Raw genomic sequence first — 14012 nt, forward strand, 5'->3', positions numbered from 1 at the left:
TGAAAAGTAGGGGGATAAATCCTTTGTGCCCTCTAATCCCTCAGCTTGTTCCAGAAGGGGAAGGGGTGGTTCTTAGCTGCTGTCATGTACTCTCATTTTTGGCTTTCTTCAGCTAGGGTTTAAAAAAGTGTTTTGTTGTTTTGTCTTTAATTTCTTCTTTATCTCACTGTTATACCATAAAGTCAGGGGTCAATTCTTTATATATTTTTTAATTTTTACCCTTAATATCTCTACATTTATGCCATTTTAAAAAATGAAGTCATTTTTTGATACTGCAACATGATGATTTATAAGATATATATATTTGGTCTTTGTTCAGGGTTCCAGGCTCACAGCTCCCCAAAACCTCAGAATTTCATAAGTGAGGAGAGCCATAAAGGATGTCTTTTGTTATGTTGATGTGGTTACTGTTGGACCACACCTGAGGATGGGGGCTGGTTGCCAGGACAACCAACCTTATGATTAGACTTTTGGAACTTGAAGTCCCACCTCCCCGACCTCCATGGAGTGGCGATGAGTTGGAGGCTGAATCAGTGGCCAATAAGGAATGATTAAATAAACCATGCCCATGTAATGAAGCCTCTACAAACACCCAAAAGGACAAAGTTCAGAGAGCTTCCAGGTTGATGAACATGTGATTAGAGGAGACTGTCACACAGATTGGGTATAGGAAGTTCCCATACCTTGCTCTATGCATGCTCTCTGCGTTCCTGAATTATATTCTTTTATAATAAACTGCAATCTAGTAAGTAAAATATTTGTCTGAATAGCTGCTCTAGCAAATTAATTGCACCAAAGGAGAGTGTGGTTGGTCAGAAGCATAGTCTTGTAGAATTGATCCTGTAAACTGTGAGATCTGTTGCTATCTCCAGGTAGTGTCAGAATTGAGTTGAATTGTAAGACACCCAGCCAGTATCTGAGAATTGCTTGGTGGTGTGGATAAACTTCCCCACCACACATTGGAATTGGTGATTAGACAGGCTGACATTTAAATTCTTTAAACATTGACTCTATGTGTCTAACTCTAACCTCACACCTTTGAAGTTACAGCAGTTATTTTTTCCTATCATGTAGTTCACTTTATATGTACAACCTGGGTGGGCATCTTGGACTTTATTATCATTTTTAGATCTGTTGTTCCACCATACTTATAAAATAGCTTATGGCCTAATTTAAGTCAAGGCTTTTTGAGGCATGGACTCTCATCTTACACGACTATGCCTATTTTGTATTTGAGTGTTCCAAAAAATTGCTTTCTTAAGCATTGTGTTCCCATAGTTTTAAGTTGAAAGCTCAGAGTCAGCCATCATCTCAGCACTAGGTGGCACTTGTGCATCAGTTAGTCATACATTCCTAACACAGTTTCTGCAACAAGTGCATGATCCACAAATAAAATGTTTGGAGTCCCTATGTGGACATTCCTGAGAATAGGAAAATGAAACAAGAGGAGGCCTAATAAATACTAGTTGCTTTGATGTATTTGTAAGTACATGGTTGAAGAATATAGTAAATTACTGCATAATCATTATTTCATAGTAATATCAAATAGGTAGGAGGGTCTACATCCATATCTTCTTAGCCTATGTTGCCATAAAGTTTAAATTTCATTTAGGATCTGTTTGCTATTTATCAAGATCAATTATAGAGAAATGAGTAGTGCAGCACTGGTTCATACCCAACTCCAAGTACTTATTGTTCTTTTGTAGTGTTTAAGAAATGCCTGGTTTTGATTTGTGAAACCTATGGATATTCACTGAGTAAAATGTCAGCATCTCTCTTTTACTGTTAAGAAAACAGGAGCTCAATAACATTAACTTGCCCAGCATCATAACTAATAGGTAAACAGAACCAATATTCAAACTCAAGTCTGTTGGATTCTAGAGCCCAGACATGCTCTTTCTATTATTTTGATGGTGCCAGGTTTAGCCAATACCCATTTATGTTAAAGCAACTGAATGACAAGTGCAAATTACTGATGTTGGTTTCTTTCTCTTATGAGAGGTGTGGAGTAGAGCAAGAATCTAAAGAGCAGCAAGGACCTGAGCACCCTGGGCTAGAAAGGGAAAAAGGGAAAGTCACCAAAGGAAAGACTGGCTACCAAATGTGTTGGCTTACTTTTGCCTAGCGTCAGTACAGTTTCCTTTAAATAAACCGATGACGCACAGGAGCTGAATAGTGAATTGGTACTGTAGGCTTTAAATCCTGGTTTCTCTGAATACTTACTGACCATGTGATCTTGGGCAACTTGCAAACTTGTGACTTGGTTTACTTACCTTTAAAATGGAGGAGGATTAAATGTGTCATTTTATGAAGCACATAGACTGGTACCAGGCATATGGTAAACAATAAATGTTAACCATTTGAGTGGTTTCATATATTAAGCAACATGAGAAATGTCTATAATTACCCTAGCACCAGCCAACTTTGTTATAGAAGAGTTTTGTGTCCAGGAATTTGTTCATGTAATTTTGGCTCAAGTGAAGACTCCTCCTTCAAGGGAAGCTATAGCTGCTACTTTCTGAGATATAATACAGATATATATGTACAAATTAGCATTCTTAACATTCTGGTGTTAGATTGCCTGGTATCAACCAGATTGCTATTTACTAACCATATAGCTTTGGGCAAGTTAGTAGGCCCTTGTGTTGCCTACTACATAGAAAGTACATCAAAAATGAGAACCATATAGGGAGGTAGAGTTTTCACTTAAGGAAAAATAAATAGATCCATTGGAAGTTGAAAGATTGCAGTAAATGGCACTTAAATAAAGTTCTTTATAATGATAGAATCCCATGATGGTTCTATTTTGTTTAGTTGTTATTTTTATATTATGTCAAGTCTCAAACATTTATAAAAGTAGACTAGATTGAGAGATCAAAGAACCCATGAGGGACCTATCAGTTAACTTCAATAATGATATAATACATGACCAATCTTTATTTTATAATTTTTAAAAAAGTAACTTTAGTGATGTATTTTACATGTCAGAATACATGCATTTAAAGTGTTACAGTGATATGTACAAATTACTGTGTAGCCATTACTATAATTCAGTTTTCAAACTTTTTTTTTGCCTTGGTAGTATTCCTCCTCCTCATTTACTGTTAATCCCTATTTCCGTGCTCAGCCCCAGGCAAACTTCTAATTTACTTTGTATCTCTATGGATTTGCCTTTGTTGGACATCTACACTAATAAAAGACAAAATGCTAATTGACGATACCTTCGCTATGCCAATCAGAAGAGTATGCAAATTAACTCAACAAAGATGGCTGTTAAATTTGCATACTGCAGGTGGGGTGGGCAGCGCAGGATCCAGGCCTCGGATCTGTGACCCAGCGAGGCGGGGCCGGCAGTGCCCGACGCTGCCTGCAGGATTGGGCCTGCTGTGGGCGACCTCAGGCGGCAGGGCGGGACAGCGACATCCACTGCCCACCCCACCGCGGGATCGGGCCTGCCATGAGCAACCTGGGGAGGCGGGGCAGGCACCGTGGGATAGGGCCTGCCATCTGCCACCTGGGGAGGGGGCCTAAGCCAGCAGGTGGTTATCTCCCAAGGGGTCCCAGACTGTGAGAGGCCACAGGTCGGGCTGAGGAACATCCCCCCTCCACCCCACCAGTGCACAAATTTTTGTGCATCGGGCCTCTAGTCTACACTAATAAAAGAGAAACATGGTAATTGGCGTACGACCGCTACCCTTCCCATTGGCTAATCAGGGCAATATGCAAATTAACTGTCAGCCAAGATGGCCGCCGGCAGCCAGGCAGCTTGAAACTAACATGAGGCTTGCTTGCTTCAGTGACGGAGGACTCCAACGTTCCCTGCCGCCGGCCGCTGCAGGCCTCTGAGCCTGCAGTTTTAAACATTGTAATAAATACAGACGCTAAACAAAACTCCAGAAACCAGCTTTCAGCAAGCTGGGATCTCAGAGCTGGAGTTGATACAGAGTTTCGATTGTAGAACCGAAACAAACCAGATACCTGCTTTCAGGAGCGGAGACCTAAGAGCTGGAGCCTCAGAGCTAAAGCTGGTTCAGAATAAAAAAAAGAAAAAGAAAAAAAGGAGCAGTTGGGAGCTCCAGTCACCCCCAGCCCTGAAAACAGCCCTCAGGTCCTCACCCAAACTGGCCAGGCACCCCAGTGGGGACCCCCACACTGAAGGGTGTGTGACCAGCTGCAAACAGCCATCATCCCCTCATCCAGGCTGGCCACGCACCCCAGTGGGGACCCCCACCCTGATCCAGGACACCCTTCAGGGCAAACCAGCCGGCCCCCACCCATGCACCAGGCCTCTATTCTATATAGTAACAGGGTAATATGCCTCCCAGCACTGGGATCAGCGGAGCCACGAGGCCTCCCGGCACCGGGATCAGCGTGACGGGGGCAGTACCCAAACCCCCTGATCGCCCTGCGGCTCTGTGTGTGACATAGGGTGGGGCCACAACCTCCCTATCCGCCCTGCTCTGTTCATGACAGGGGAAGGCGCCCCAACCCCCTGATCGGCCCTGCTCTGTGTGTGATGGGGTAGAGCCATAACCTCCACATCGGCCCTGCCCTGTATGTGACAGTGGCGGTGCCCCAACTCCCCTATCGGCCCTACTCTGTGAGTGACAGGGGGGAGCTCCTCAACCCCCTGATGGGCCCTGCTCTGTGCGTGACGGGGGGGGGAGCTCCCCAGCCCCCTGATCGGCCCTGCTCTGTGCGTAACAGGGGGCAGCGCCCCAACCCCCTGATTGGCCCTGCTCTGTGCGTGACAGGGGGTGGCGCTGCAACCTCCCCATCCACCCTGCCTTCAGTGTGACAGGGGGCGGTGCCCCAACCACACAATCGGCCCTACCCTGAGCGTGACTGAGGGTGGCATCGAAACCTCCCAATCCGCCCTGCTCTGTGCATGACAGGGGGCGGCGCCCCAACTCCCCAATTGGCCCTGCTCTCAGCCCAACCAGGGGCTGCACCTAGGGATTGGGCCTGCCCTCTGCCACCTGGGAGCAGGCCTAAGCAAGCAGGTCGTTATCTCCCAAGGGGTCCCAGACTGCGAGAGGGCACAGGCCGGGCTGAGGGACACCCCCCCTCCCCCGCCGAGTGCACAAATTTTTGTGCACCGGGCCTCTAGTCCTATATAATAAAAGGCTGATATGCAAATCGATTATGCTATGATGCACTTTGACCACCAGGGGGCAAACGCTCAACACAGGAGCTGCCCCCTGGTGGTCAGTGCACTCCCACAGGGGGAATGATGCTCAGCCAGAAGCCGGGCTCAAGGCTGGCAAACGCAGTGCAGCAGCAGTGGTGGGAGCCTCTCCTGCCTCTGCGGGAGCACCAAGGATGTCCGACTGACAGCTTTGGCCCGCTCTCCTTGGGAAGCGGGCTGAAGCCATCAGTTGGACATCCCCCAAGGGCTCCTGGACTGCAAGAGGGTGCAGGCCGGACTGATGGACTCTCCCCCTCCCCTGCCGAGTGCACGAATTTTGTGCACCGGGCCTCTAGTTTCATATAAATGGAATCATATAATATGTGGTCTCTCATATTGGCTTCTTTCACTTAGTGTAATATTTTTTAAGTTCATTGATGTGTTAGCATGTATCAGCAGTGTTTCTTTTTCTTGACAAAACATTTTATTTTATACAGAAAGCCACATTTTGTCTGTCTTTCACAATGGCCAATCTTTTATCTACATTTTTATCCTTTTCCCCTCCCTGTCTAATGCTACTGAATTATTCAAAGCTATTTTTAATTTCATAAATATGATAGCTTAAAACATTGATTATGTTTCTTTTTATTTTTTCAGACCATTTTCTCTCTCCTCCTCTTGTCTCTTTTATTTCCTGTCTTCAAGAATCTTTTTTGTTTGCTGTTTTGGTTTTACTTGAGAATGAAGAGGTGTGTAGATCATAAACTTTCAAATATAGAGACAAGTGTATTTCATTTATCCTCACTTTAATAAGTCTTTCAGATTGGCTTTAGTGTTATATGTTGGACTGGATTTGCTTGTTTCTAATTCTCATGGTGTGTGTTTTTTCTTTTTTAACTTAGGTTGTTGGAAGAGGAGCCTTTGGGGTAGTTTGCAAAGCTAAGTGGAGAGCAAAAGATGTTGCTATTAAACAAATAGAAAGTGAATCTGAGAGGAAAGCTTTTATTGTAGAGGTAAGATGAGATGTTATTTCTATTGTATAGTTTTTTTCACCTAAGATATTCTGAATTTAATTATGAAAAAATGTTTCTCAATTGTCACTTCTCCATATACTTGAATATCAGCTATTTGGATGACTAAAGGTAATGCCATAGGAACATTTTTTCATTCACAATCTTCATTCTGATTAAAAATAAGGGGGAAAGGAGACTTAACTAAATGAATTCATCCCTGAATTAAAATATAATTCAGATCTATTTCAAGGCATCAAATTTAAATTTTAAAATAGAAAAGAAATACTATTCTCTCCCATTATCTAAAATTAAGATAAGAAATGCATTCATTTTGACTGGATATTTTTAGAAATTTGAATGATATTATTTTAAGGAAAAATAATTTCAAATTTGGTTTTTCTCATGTAGCGTGAACATTTACAACTCTGTTCTTTTATTGATATACTAGAGACCCAGTGCACAAAAATTCATGCATTCAGGGGTGTCCCTCAGCCCAGCCTGTGCCCTCTTGCAGTCTGGGGGATGTCCACCTGTTGGCTTAGGCCCGATTCCCTGCAGTGGGACATCCCTCTGGCAGCCTGGGAGCCCTCGGGGAATGGTCACCTGCCAGGTTAGGCCTGATCCCCTGGGGAACAGGTCTCAGCCTTAGCCAGACATCCTTAGCACTTCGGAGGAGGCGCGAGAGGCTCGCAGCCATTAGCCCAGCTTGTGGCTGAGCGGAGCTCCCCATGTGGGAATGCATTGACCACCAGGGGGCAGCTCCTGTGTTGGGCATCTGCCCCCTGGTGGTCAGTGCGCATCATAGCAACTGGTCATTCCCAGTTGATCCACCGTTAGGATCAATTTGCATATTACCCTTTTATTATATAGGATTGATAGAGAATTTAATAATCATGAGATTGTTAAATTATCAGACTTATTCTCTATTAATTTTGTACATTAAATCACAGTGTTTCACTAAATCAGTGGTTCTATTGCTTTTTAACCTTATCAGCCAGTGCATAAGTAGTCTTTATAAACCTTCTGAATTCATATCAGTGACTATATTTAATGATAATTTTTAAGTATACTACATGATATTTTTAAATGTGTAACATTGAGAAATGAGAACTTGGTTGTGATATGATGAACTGGATTTTGTAATTAATCGAATGAGTTGAGAAATACTAATGAATGGTTTGATAGTATCATAAAGAAAGATAATCTCCAGTAGTATGCTCCAGGAGTCTGGCCTCAGCCTTGCTTACTCATAATTTTTGTTTATAGTTTAGATTAGGTCATTGATTATATACTCTTCTACTGACAATTTCACAAAACTAGGTAAAAGCATAGGTGTTAAATGCTAGGAAATGAGAGTCAAAAAGATAATAATAGCTTGGAGAAAAAAATTTAATCAAGGTTATACATAGGTGTAATTTAAATTGTCGGTTCTCTGTATACTCTTACTAAAAGAAATTCAGTTCCTTATACCTTCTATCAAGTTTTCTGCTTCTAAGAGGCAGCTACTTTGAGCTCATCTCTTAATTTTGTCTGGTGTCCCCAATCCAGAGACTCTTTATTATACCTTCTCTAAAGTATCCACACCTCTAATCTTTGGGATGATGAAGAGCCACTAAGCTGTTTGAAGTCAGGGAGGGAGTTTTTTTGAGTCTAACTTTCAGCCCATCTCTCGGTTCTTTTATTAGCTTACTTGCTTACGAATCTCATGCTACCACCACTGCCCAAACTTTAGGAGGTTTTGTGAGCTAAATCTGCTTACTTCTCATTTTTTCTCATTTATTTTTAAGTCTGCCTTGTCTGTTATTGCTAGTCATTTGCTTTCCAACTTCCAAAATGTTTACAGTCTGTTCATCCTTCTGAGTTTATGCCTTAAAAAAAAAACACAAGCCTTTACTGTCTTAGTGGGATTTTGAGAGAGAGCAGGAATAAATGCTTGAATAATCTGCCAGCTAAACCTCAGTGCTAAATGTTAACAAGATGGTATATAATAAATATGTGTTTATATGTAATAAATGAATATGTATAACAAATAGTGTTATCAATACTATTAGGACCAAAGTCATAAATATTGGCTATAGAAAAGTACAGCTTTCTAGTTGCATATCATAAAAAGGTTTACCTTAATGAACTTCATATGAGCCAACAGTATATTGTAGGTAATAGAGAAGGGAAGGATGAAGAGAGGGAAGAAAAGAGAGAAGGTAGAGAAGAAAGGCAGCAAGGAGCATTTTGAGGGGACATATTAATAGAAGTTTGAGATGTAAACAAGAGAAATGAATACAGCCAAACTCCTCACTGACCTCAGTATGAATCATTGGATCAGGGAGGATTAAAACTGGAAGTAGGGAGACCAGCTAGGAGAAAGCTGTAGTTGTCCTGGTTGCAGGGTATTTAGCAGCTCACTTAACCCTCTCTGAGCCTTATCTTAAAGATAACCTCATCTTGCAGAGTTATGAGAATTACACAATATCCATAAAGTGTCCACCAGGGCCCAGCATAGAGTAGATAGATTATTCAACCATAGCTATGAAGATGATGATGACAACCATAAGATGGCTTTTTCTGGCTTCAGTAACTCAGCCCAGTGCCATCTCTGGGATGCTGTCGTAACATTTCTGGGCAAGTTAATTTCTTCTTGTTTGTACTTGTTATGCCTGTTATAACTCCTGTTATGACACTTTGCACATTGCTTTAATTATGTGTTTACATGTCTATTGCCCAACTAAACTGGGAGATCTTTAGGGCAGGGATTCTGTGCCATTCTGGGCAGGCACTTATGACCACAGTGCTGCTATGTAGTAAACAGTGATTGTTGAATGATTAATGTTTTGTACAACCTTAAGATTTTAATGATGCTGTCAAATCAGTTCCTCAAAAGTTAGCACTTTTTAAAAGAAAGCTTAATTTGTTACAGCTTCGGCAGTTATCCCGTGTGAACCATCCAAATATTGTAAAGCTATATGGAGCCTGTTTGAATCCAGTAAGTTTGTCACCTTTCATTGTCAACAGTATAAGAAATTACATGACAGATGTGTAGTTTGCTGTTATATTATTTGTGGGGATGGGAGGATTGTACTTTATATATTTGTTTCTAGCCAGTATTATTGAAGGAGTTGTCTTAGGTATTCTTATCCAGTAACCTCATCTTATGCGGCTTACGCTATTCTGTGATGGCACCTACTCATTAGCACTGGAGAAAGCCCCAAAGATCTTGTGATTATGTTTGTACATACTTCTCTACTCTTAGACAGTGGGTGCCTAGACTGACAAGGTTTTAGATCATAGATACCTTTTTTCCCCTGAGTACAGCCAACCCCCTCACTAGTGCCATTTACGTAGGGGCCAAGAGAATCTCTTTTAATGCATTTATAAAATCAAAAGTTGAACTAAGTTTTCTTTCAAGTCTTCTGAGATAGCTGTAGCTCTGTGGTTAATTATTCTGGCATGTTTCCTTTAGGTGTGCCTTGTGATGGAATATGCTGAAGGGGGCTCTTTATATAATGGTGAGTGTCATTAGACTTGTCTGTATCTAGTAGAATTGAAAAGCTTTTAACATAAACTGTAAGGTTAATATTTTTCACATTTACCTTCAGAGTTCCCAAAGGAGATAATTTAAAAAAAGAAATCTGCTAAAGATTAAAAATAAAAAGATAAGACACTACAACATTAGTATGTAAAATTTAGAAATGGAAGTATATGTACCTTTTAAATTGATGGTCCTTTTCATAATATTAGAAGCATTTAAGTAAAGTAAAATTTGCTTTTCAATAGGTTTTAAAATATCTTCTCACTTTTCTTTTTGCCAATCTTAACTTTGAGCCTTCATATTTTAGAACTCTTTAACCATACTTCTATTTCAGTCTGCTTTATTTTGCTTTCTTTACAAAAAATAAAACTGTGAAAACTCATTTTGCAAAACATTTTAATTATAACAATGAAAGAAAAATGTATTATTAACTAGTTACCTTTATAGAACAGAACTCTTTCACTCTAAGAAACACCAACCATATATGTAAATGTATCATCTCTTGTTGAACCATTTATATGAAGTAAATTGTTGCTTTTTATTTTTCAAATTGACATTATCTTATATAAATTTTTACTTACATTTACTGCCTATGTTTTCATCATTCTTAATGGGTGTACTCCATTGTTTTATTTGGTTAAACTATTTGTAGTCATTAACTATTATAGAAAGCGTAATTGTAAACATTTTGATTCACATTATGTCTCCTTCTGTACTACTAATCTATCTCTCATAATAGTGTGCATCACTTTGCTTATAATTTATATAATTGTGTGAGATACTTTTATTAATATGAAAAAGTATGGTAATATATATTAATTTGACTTCAGTGTATGTATAATTTAATGGAAGTGCTATAAAATGTTAGGTGCTTATGTGGTAGTTATCCATTTGAAATTATTAGATGTTTCTATCTTTTTATTTAGAAAATAATTAAAAACAGGACTGGTAGGAGCCTGTATGAAAAAGTACCCAGTCATGTGTTCTGATAGTGCTTGCATTCATTTTGTATCTTTTGTTATATGCAATAAAGTTCTTTTTAGTTTGTGCTTTTCTTTTGCAGTGCTGCATGGTGCTGAACCATTGCCATATTACACTGCTGCCCATGCCATGAGTTGGTGTTTACAGTGTTCCCAAGGAGTGGCTTACCTACACAGCATGCAGCCCAAAGCTCTAATTCACAGGGACCTGAAACCACCAAAGTAAGTGTCTCTCTCTGCCTCTCTCTCTATCTCTCTTCCTCTCCCTCTCCCTCTCCTCACTCCCTAATTCAAGCTATAGGTCACACATGAGCTCCTCTTCTTTCTTCCCTTTTGGCTGGCTTAAGAGTGTTTATTTTTACTCAGCATCAGTTAGTAATTTATCTAAGCTTGCATTTTAAAATATATTTTTATTGATTTCAGAGAGGAATGGAGAGGGAGAGAGAGAGATAGAAACATCAGTGATGAGAGAGAATCATTGACTGGCTGCCTCCTGCACGCCCCCTACTGGGGATCGAGCCTGCAACTCTGGCATGTGCTCTGACCAGTAATTAAACCATGACTCTCTGATTCATAGGTCGATATTTACCATTGAGCCACACTGGTCAGGCTAAGCTTGCATTTTAGAATGTTGTCTTTAGTGGCATTTTTATTTTAGTTGAATTTTATTTTTAATAACTCCTACCTTATATTAGCATACTTAGAATCTTTTAGCCTATCTTATTTGTGCCTGCAGTATATATTGTTGCCTCTAGAGTCAGTTTCATGGGAGCAGAGACGAGTCTATCTTGGTCCCTTGTGTATCCCTAACAGCTAGCACAATGTCCACATATAGTAGGAAAATTTACAGAGTAGTTATCATTTACCCTTTCATAGGAAGGCAAAAGGGCAAATCTGGTATCTGGGTAGAATTTGAAAATATTCTGGATTTCTCCATTTTGAGGATTCTGGGACTTTGAAAGAACTTCAAAATTCCCTAAGTAGCCCTGACCAGTGGTGTTCAGTGGTTAGAGCGTCAGCTAAAACACGGAAGGGTTGTAGGTTTGATTTCCAGTCAAGAGCATGTACCTGGGTTGCAGGTTCCATCCCCAGCCCTTGTCAGGGAGTGTGTAGGTGGCAACCAATCGATGTCTCTCTCTCACATCAATGTGTTCCCCCCCCCCCCTGAAAAAAAATCAATGGAAAAAATGCCTTTGGATGAGGATTAAAACAACAAAAAATCCCTAAATAAGTACTTTAAAAGGCTAAAACTTTTTGTGATGGAGAGTCCTCACGTGTCCTTCCCTCTCCCCCCCATCTCTGACCACCATAAAAGGTTTTCCCTAGGAAATCAGTCTCAAATATTCCATTCTCTTAATACTGTTTCAAAGTAGTGAAGCGTTCCTTCTGAGTATAACATGTCACTGTCGTGTCTAATCTGATACAGGTTCAGACTCTTGGAATCACTGTTCTCACTAGTGTACTGTATTTCTACGCAGAGGCTTATAGTGATTTCTTTCTCCTCAGGTCCCTGGTCAAATAATATTTAATCCCCAGATTCATGACACTTTTATTTTTTTAATTTGACTTCTGAGGCTGTTGGCTGTTGTCTCAGCTACCTATTTTGGCTAAGTGAAGAAGAAAGCACTTAGCCACTTCGCTTTTTTCTTTTTTTGCTGGTTATGAAAATTGAGTCCTCCATCCCCCCTGTATTGAGTTGAATAGCAAAGCAAAATCAGGGAAATGATAGCTCTTTTCCAGCAACAAATTGATGATTCAAAGGATACAGACACAAAGCATCAGGCACAAAGTATCCTTTTCCTGGAAGAGCCAGAAACATCAGCTGCAAATCCCTGAAGTATTCCTTTCCTTCTGTATTAGAGCATGTTTTGGCTTTGTAATAACTGCATTATTAAACAACATACATGAAAATATCTCACAAAAGGAAGGAAGTCGTTTCAGTTTTCTAACATTTTATATTTCATAATTACACAGCTTACATGACTACCTTCATTCTCTATCTACCCATATACCAAAAATCCATAAATTTTAGGATTTTAATTTTATTTTGGCCCAGAGAAAACTATAGTCAGGAAAGATTATGGAGATAGAGATGGAGACATCAAAATGAGGTTCTAGCAATTTTCCTAAGAGATCAATTAATTTTTACTGATATTCCTCTGAACTCTTAAGTTGTCATAGTGACCAGGTAACATTTCACAGAAGTTGAATGGTGACATTTTGCTTAACCCTTTCTATTTAATATACCACAGACGTCTCTTCTTGTAGAATCAAACATGAGTCTTGCAACCTATGATTTTATTATTATTTTTTTTAACAGTTTGCTGCTGGTCGCAGGGGGGACAGTTTTAAAAATCTGTGATTTTGGTACAGCCTGTGATATTCAGACACACATGACCAATAACAAGGGGAGTGCTGCCTGGATGGCACCTGAAGTCTTTGAAGGTAAAATGACAAGCATGATGTGATTAGTAATCTGTCTTATTACCAATATGTTCCTGATCTTGCCCATTGTTTTATTTCGATATGGTACGTAATTATAAAGTATATTCTCTAAAGTCTAAGGAGGTATTAAGTAAACATAGCCTTAGATCTTAAATCTTATAGCAAGATTTAAGTTGTCTAGCACCTTCTATGCAAGTTCAAGCATATGTGCAGTTGATCCTCATTCTCAGATTCCCTACTTGTAAAATTACCTGTGTGTAACCTTCAAATCAGTACTCATGGTGCTTTCATGGTTATTCACTGGCATGCATAGAGCAGGGAAAATTTTTGAGTTCCCCAAAACACATGATTCCTGCTAAGGTCAAACAAAGCAGTACTTGCCTTTAGCGCTCATACTGTGACATTTTTTCATCTCTTTAGTGCCATGTTTTTGTTCTGAGGGGTGTGTGTGCGCGCGCGTGTGCTTTTTGTTAGTGATTTCACTGTTTTAAATGGCCTCCAAGAATAGTATTGAATCACTTTCTAGTGTTCTTAAGTATAAGAAGGCTATCATGTGTCTGGCAGAGATGTACTAGCTAATCTTCATTTAGGTATGAGTTATAGTGCTGTTGGTGATGAGTTCAATATTAATGAATCAACAAACATATTCAATAAAGTGTCTTAAACAGAAACATACATATTAGGTGTTGGTCAGTTGACAAATCTGTTATAAAGAGGCTCACAGGAAACTACCCCTGTATTTCCACTAGGAGAAAGTGATTCAGTGTTCACTAATTCAGTGTTCACAGCAACTTTATTGAACATAAATACCAGGAATAATGGGAATTAACTGCTTTTGTATTGGTTTCCTAGGAATTAAAAATTGATCATCTAAATGAGCATGCCTTAGGAAGAATGCAAGTAATTGGGCGAAAATACAG

At 39.9% G+C, this 14012-nt stretch overlaps 1 protein-coding gene across 5 annotated transcripts in view; it reads left to right on the forward strand.

Annotated features, from left to right (window-relative positions):
* MAP3K7 (mitogen-activated protein kinase kinase kinase 7) overlaps positions 1-14012 on the forward strand; it is a 67613-nt gene that overhangs the window by 14407 nt on the left and 39194 nt on the right. For all 5 annotated transcript variants that reach the window (XM_059700920.1, XM_059700916.1, XM_059700917.1 and 2 more), the window contains exons 2-6: positions 6031-6141; positions 9056-9121; positions 9599-9644; positions 10731-10869; positions 12968-13092. In XM_059700920.1, coding sequence (XP_059556903.1) covers positions 6031-6141; positions 9056-9121; positions 9599-9644; positions 10731-10869; positions 12968-13092 — 487 coding nt within the window. The remainder of the gene's footprint in view (positions 1-6030; positions 6142-9055; positions 9122-9598; positions 9645-10730; positions 10870-12967; positions 13093-14012) is intronic.

Source organism: Myotis daubentonii, chromosome 6, assembly GCF_963259705.1.
Source record: "Myotis daubentonii chromosome 6, mMyoDau2.1, whole genome shotgun sequence".
Taxonomy (NCBI): domain Eukaryota; kingdom Metazoa; phylum Chordata; class Mammalia; order Chiroptera; family Vespertilionidae; genus Myotis; species Myotis daubentonii.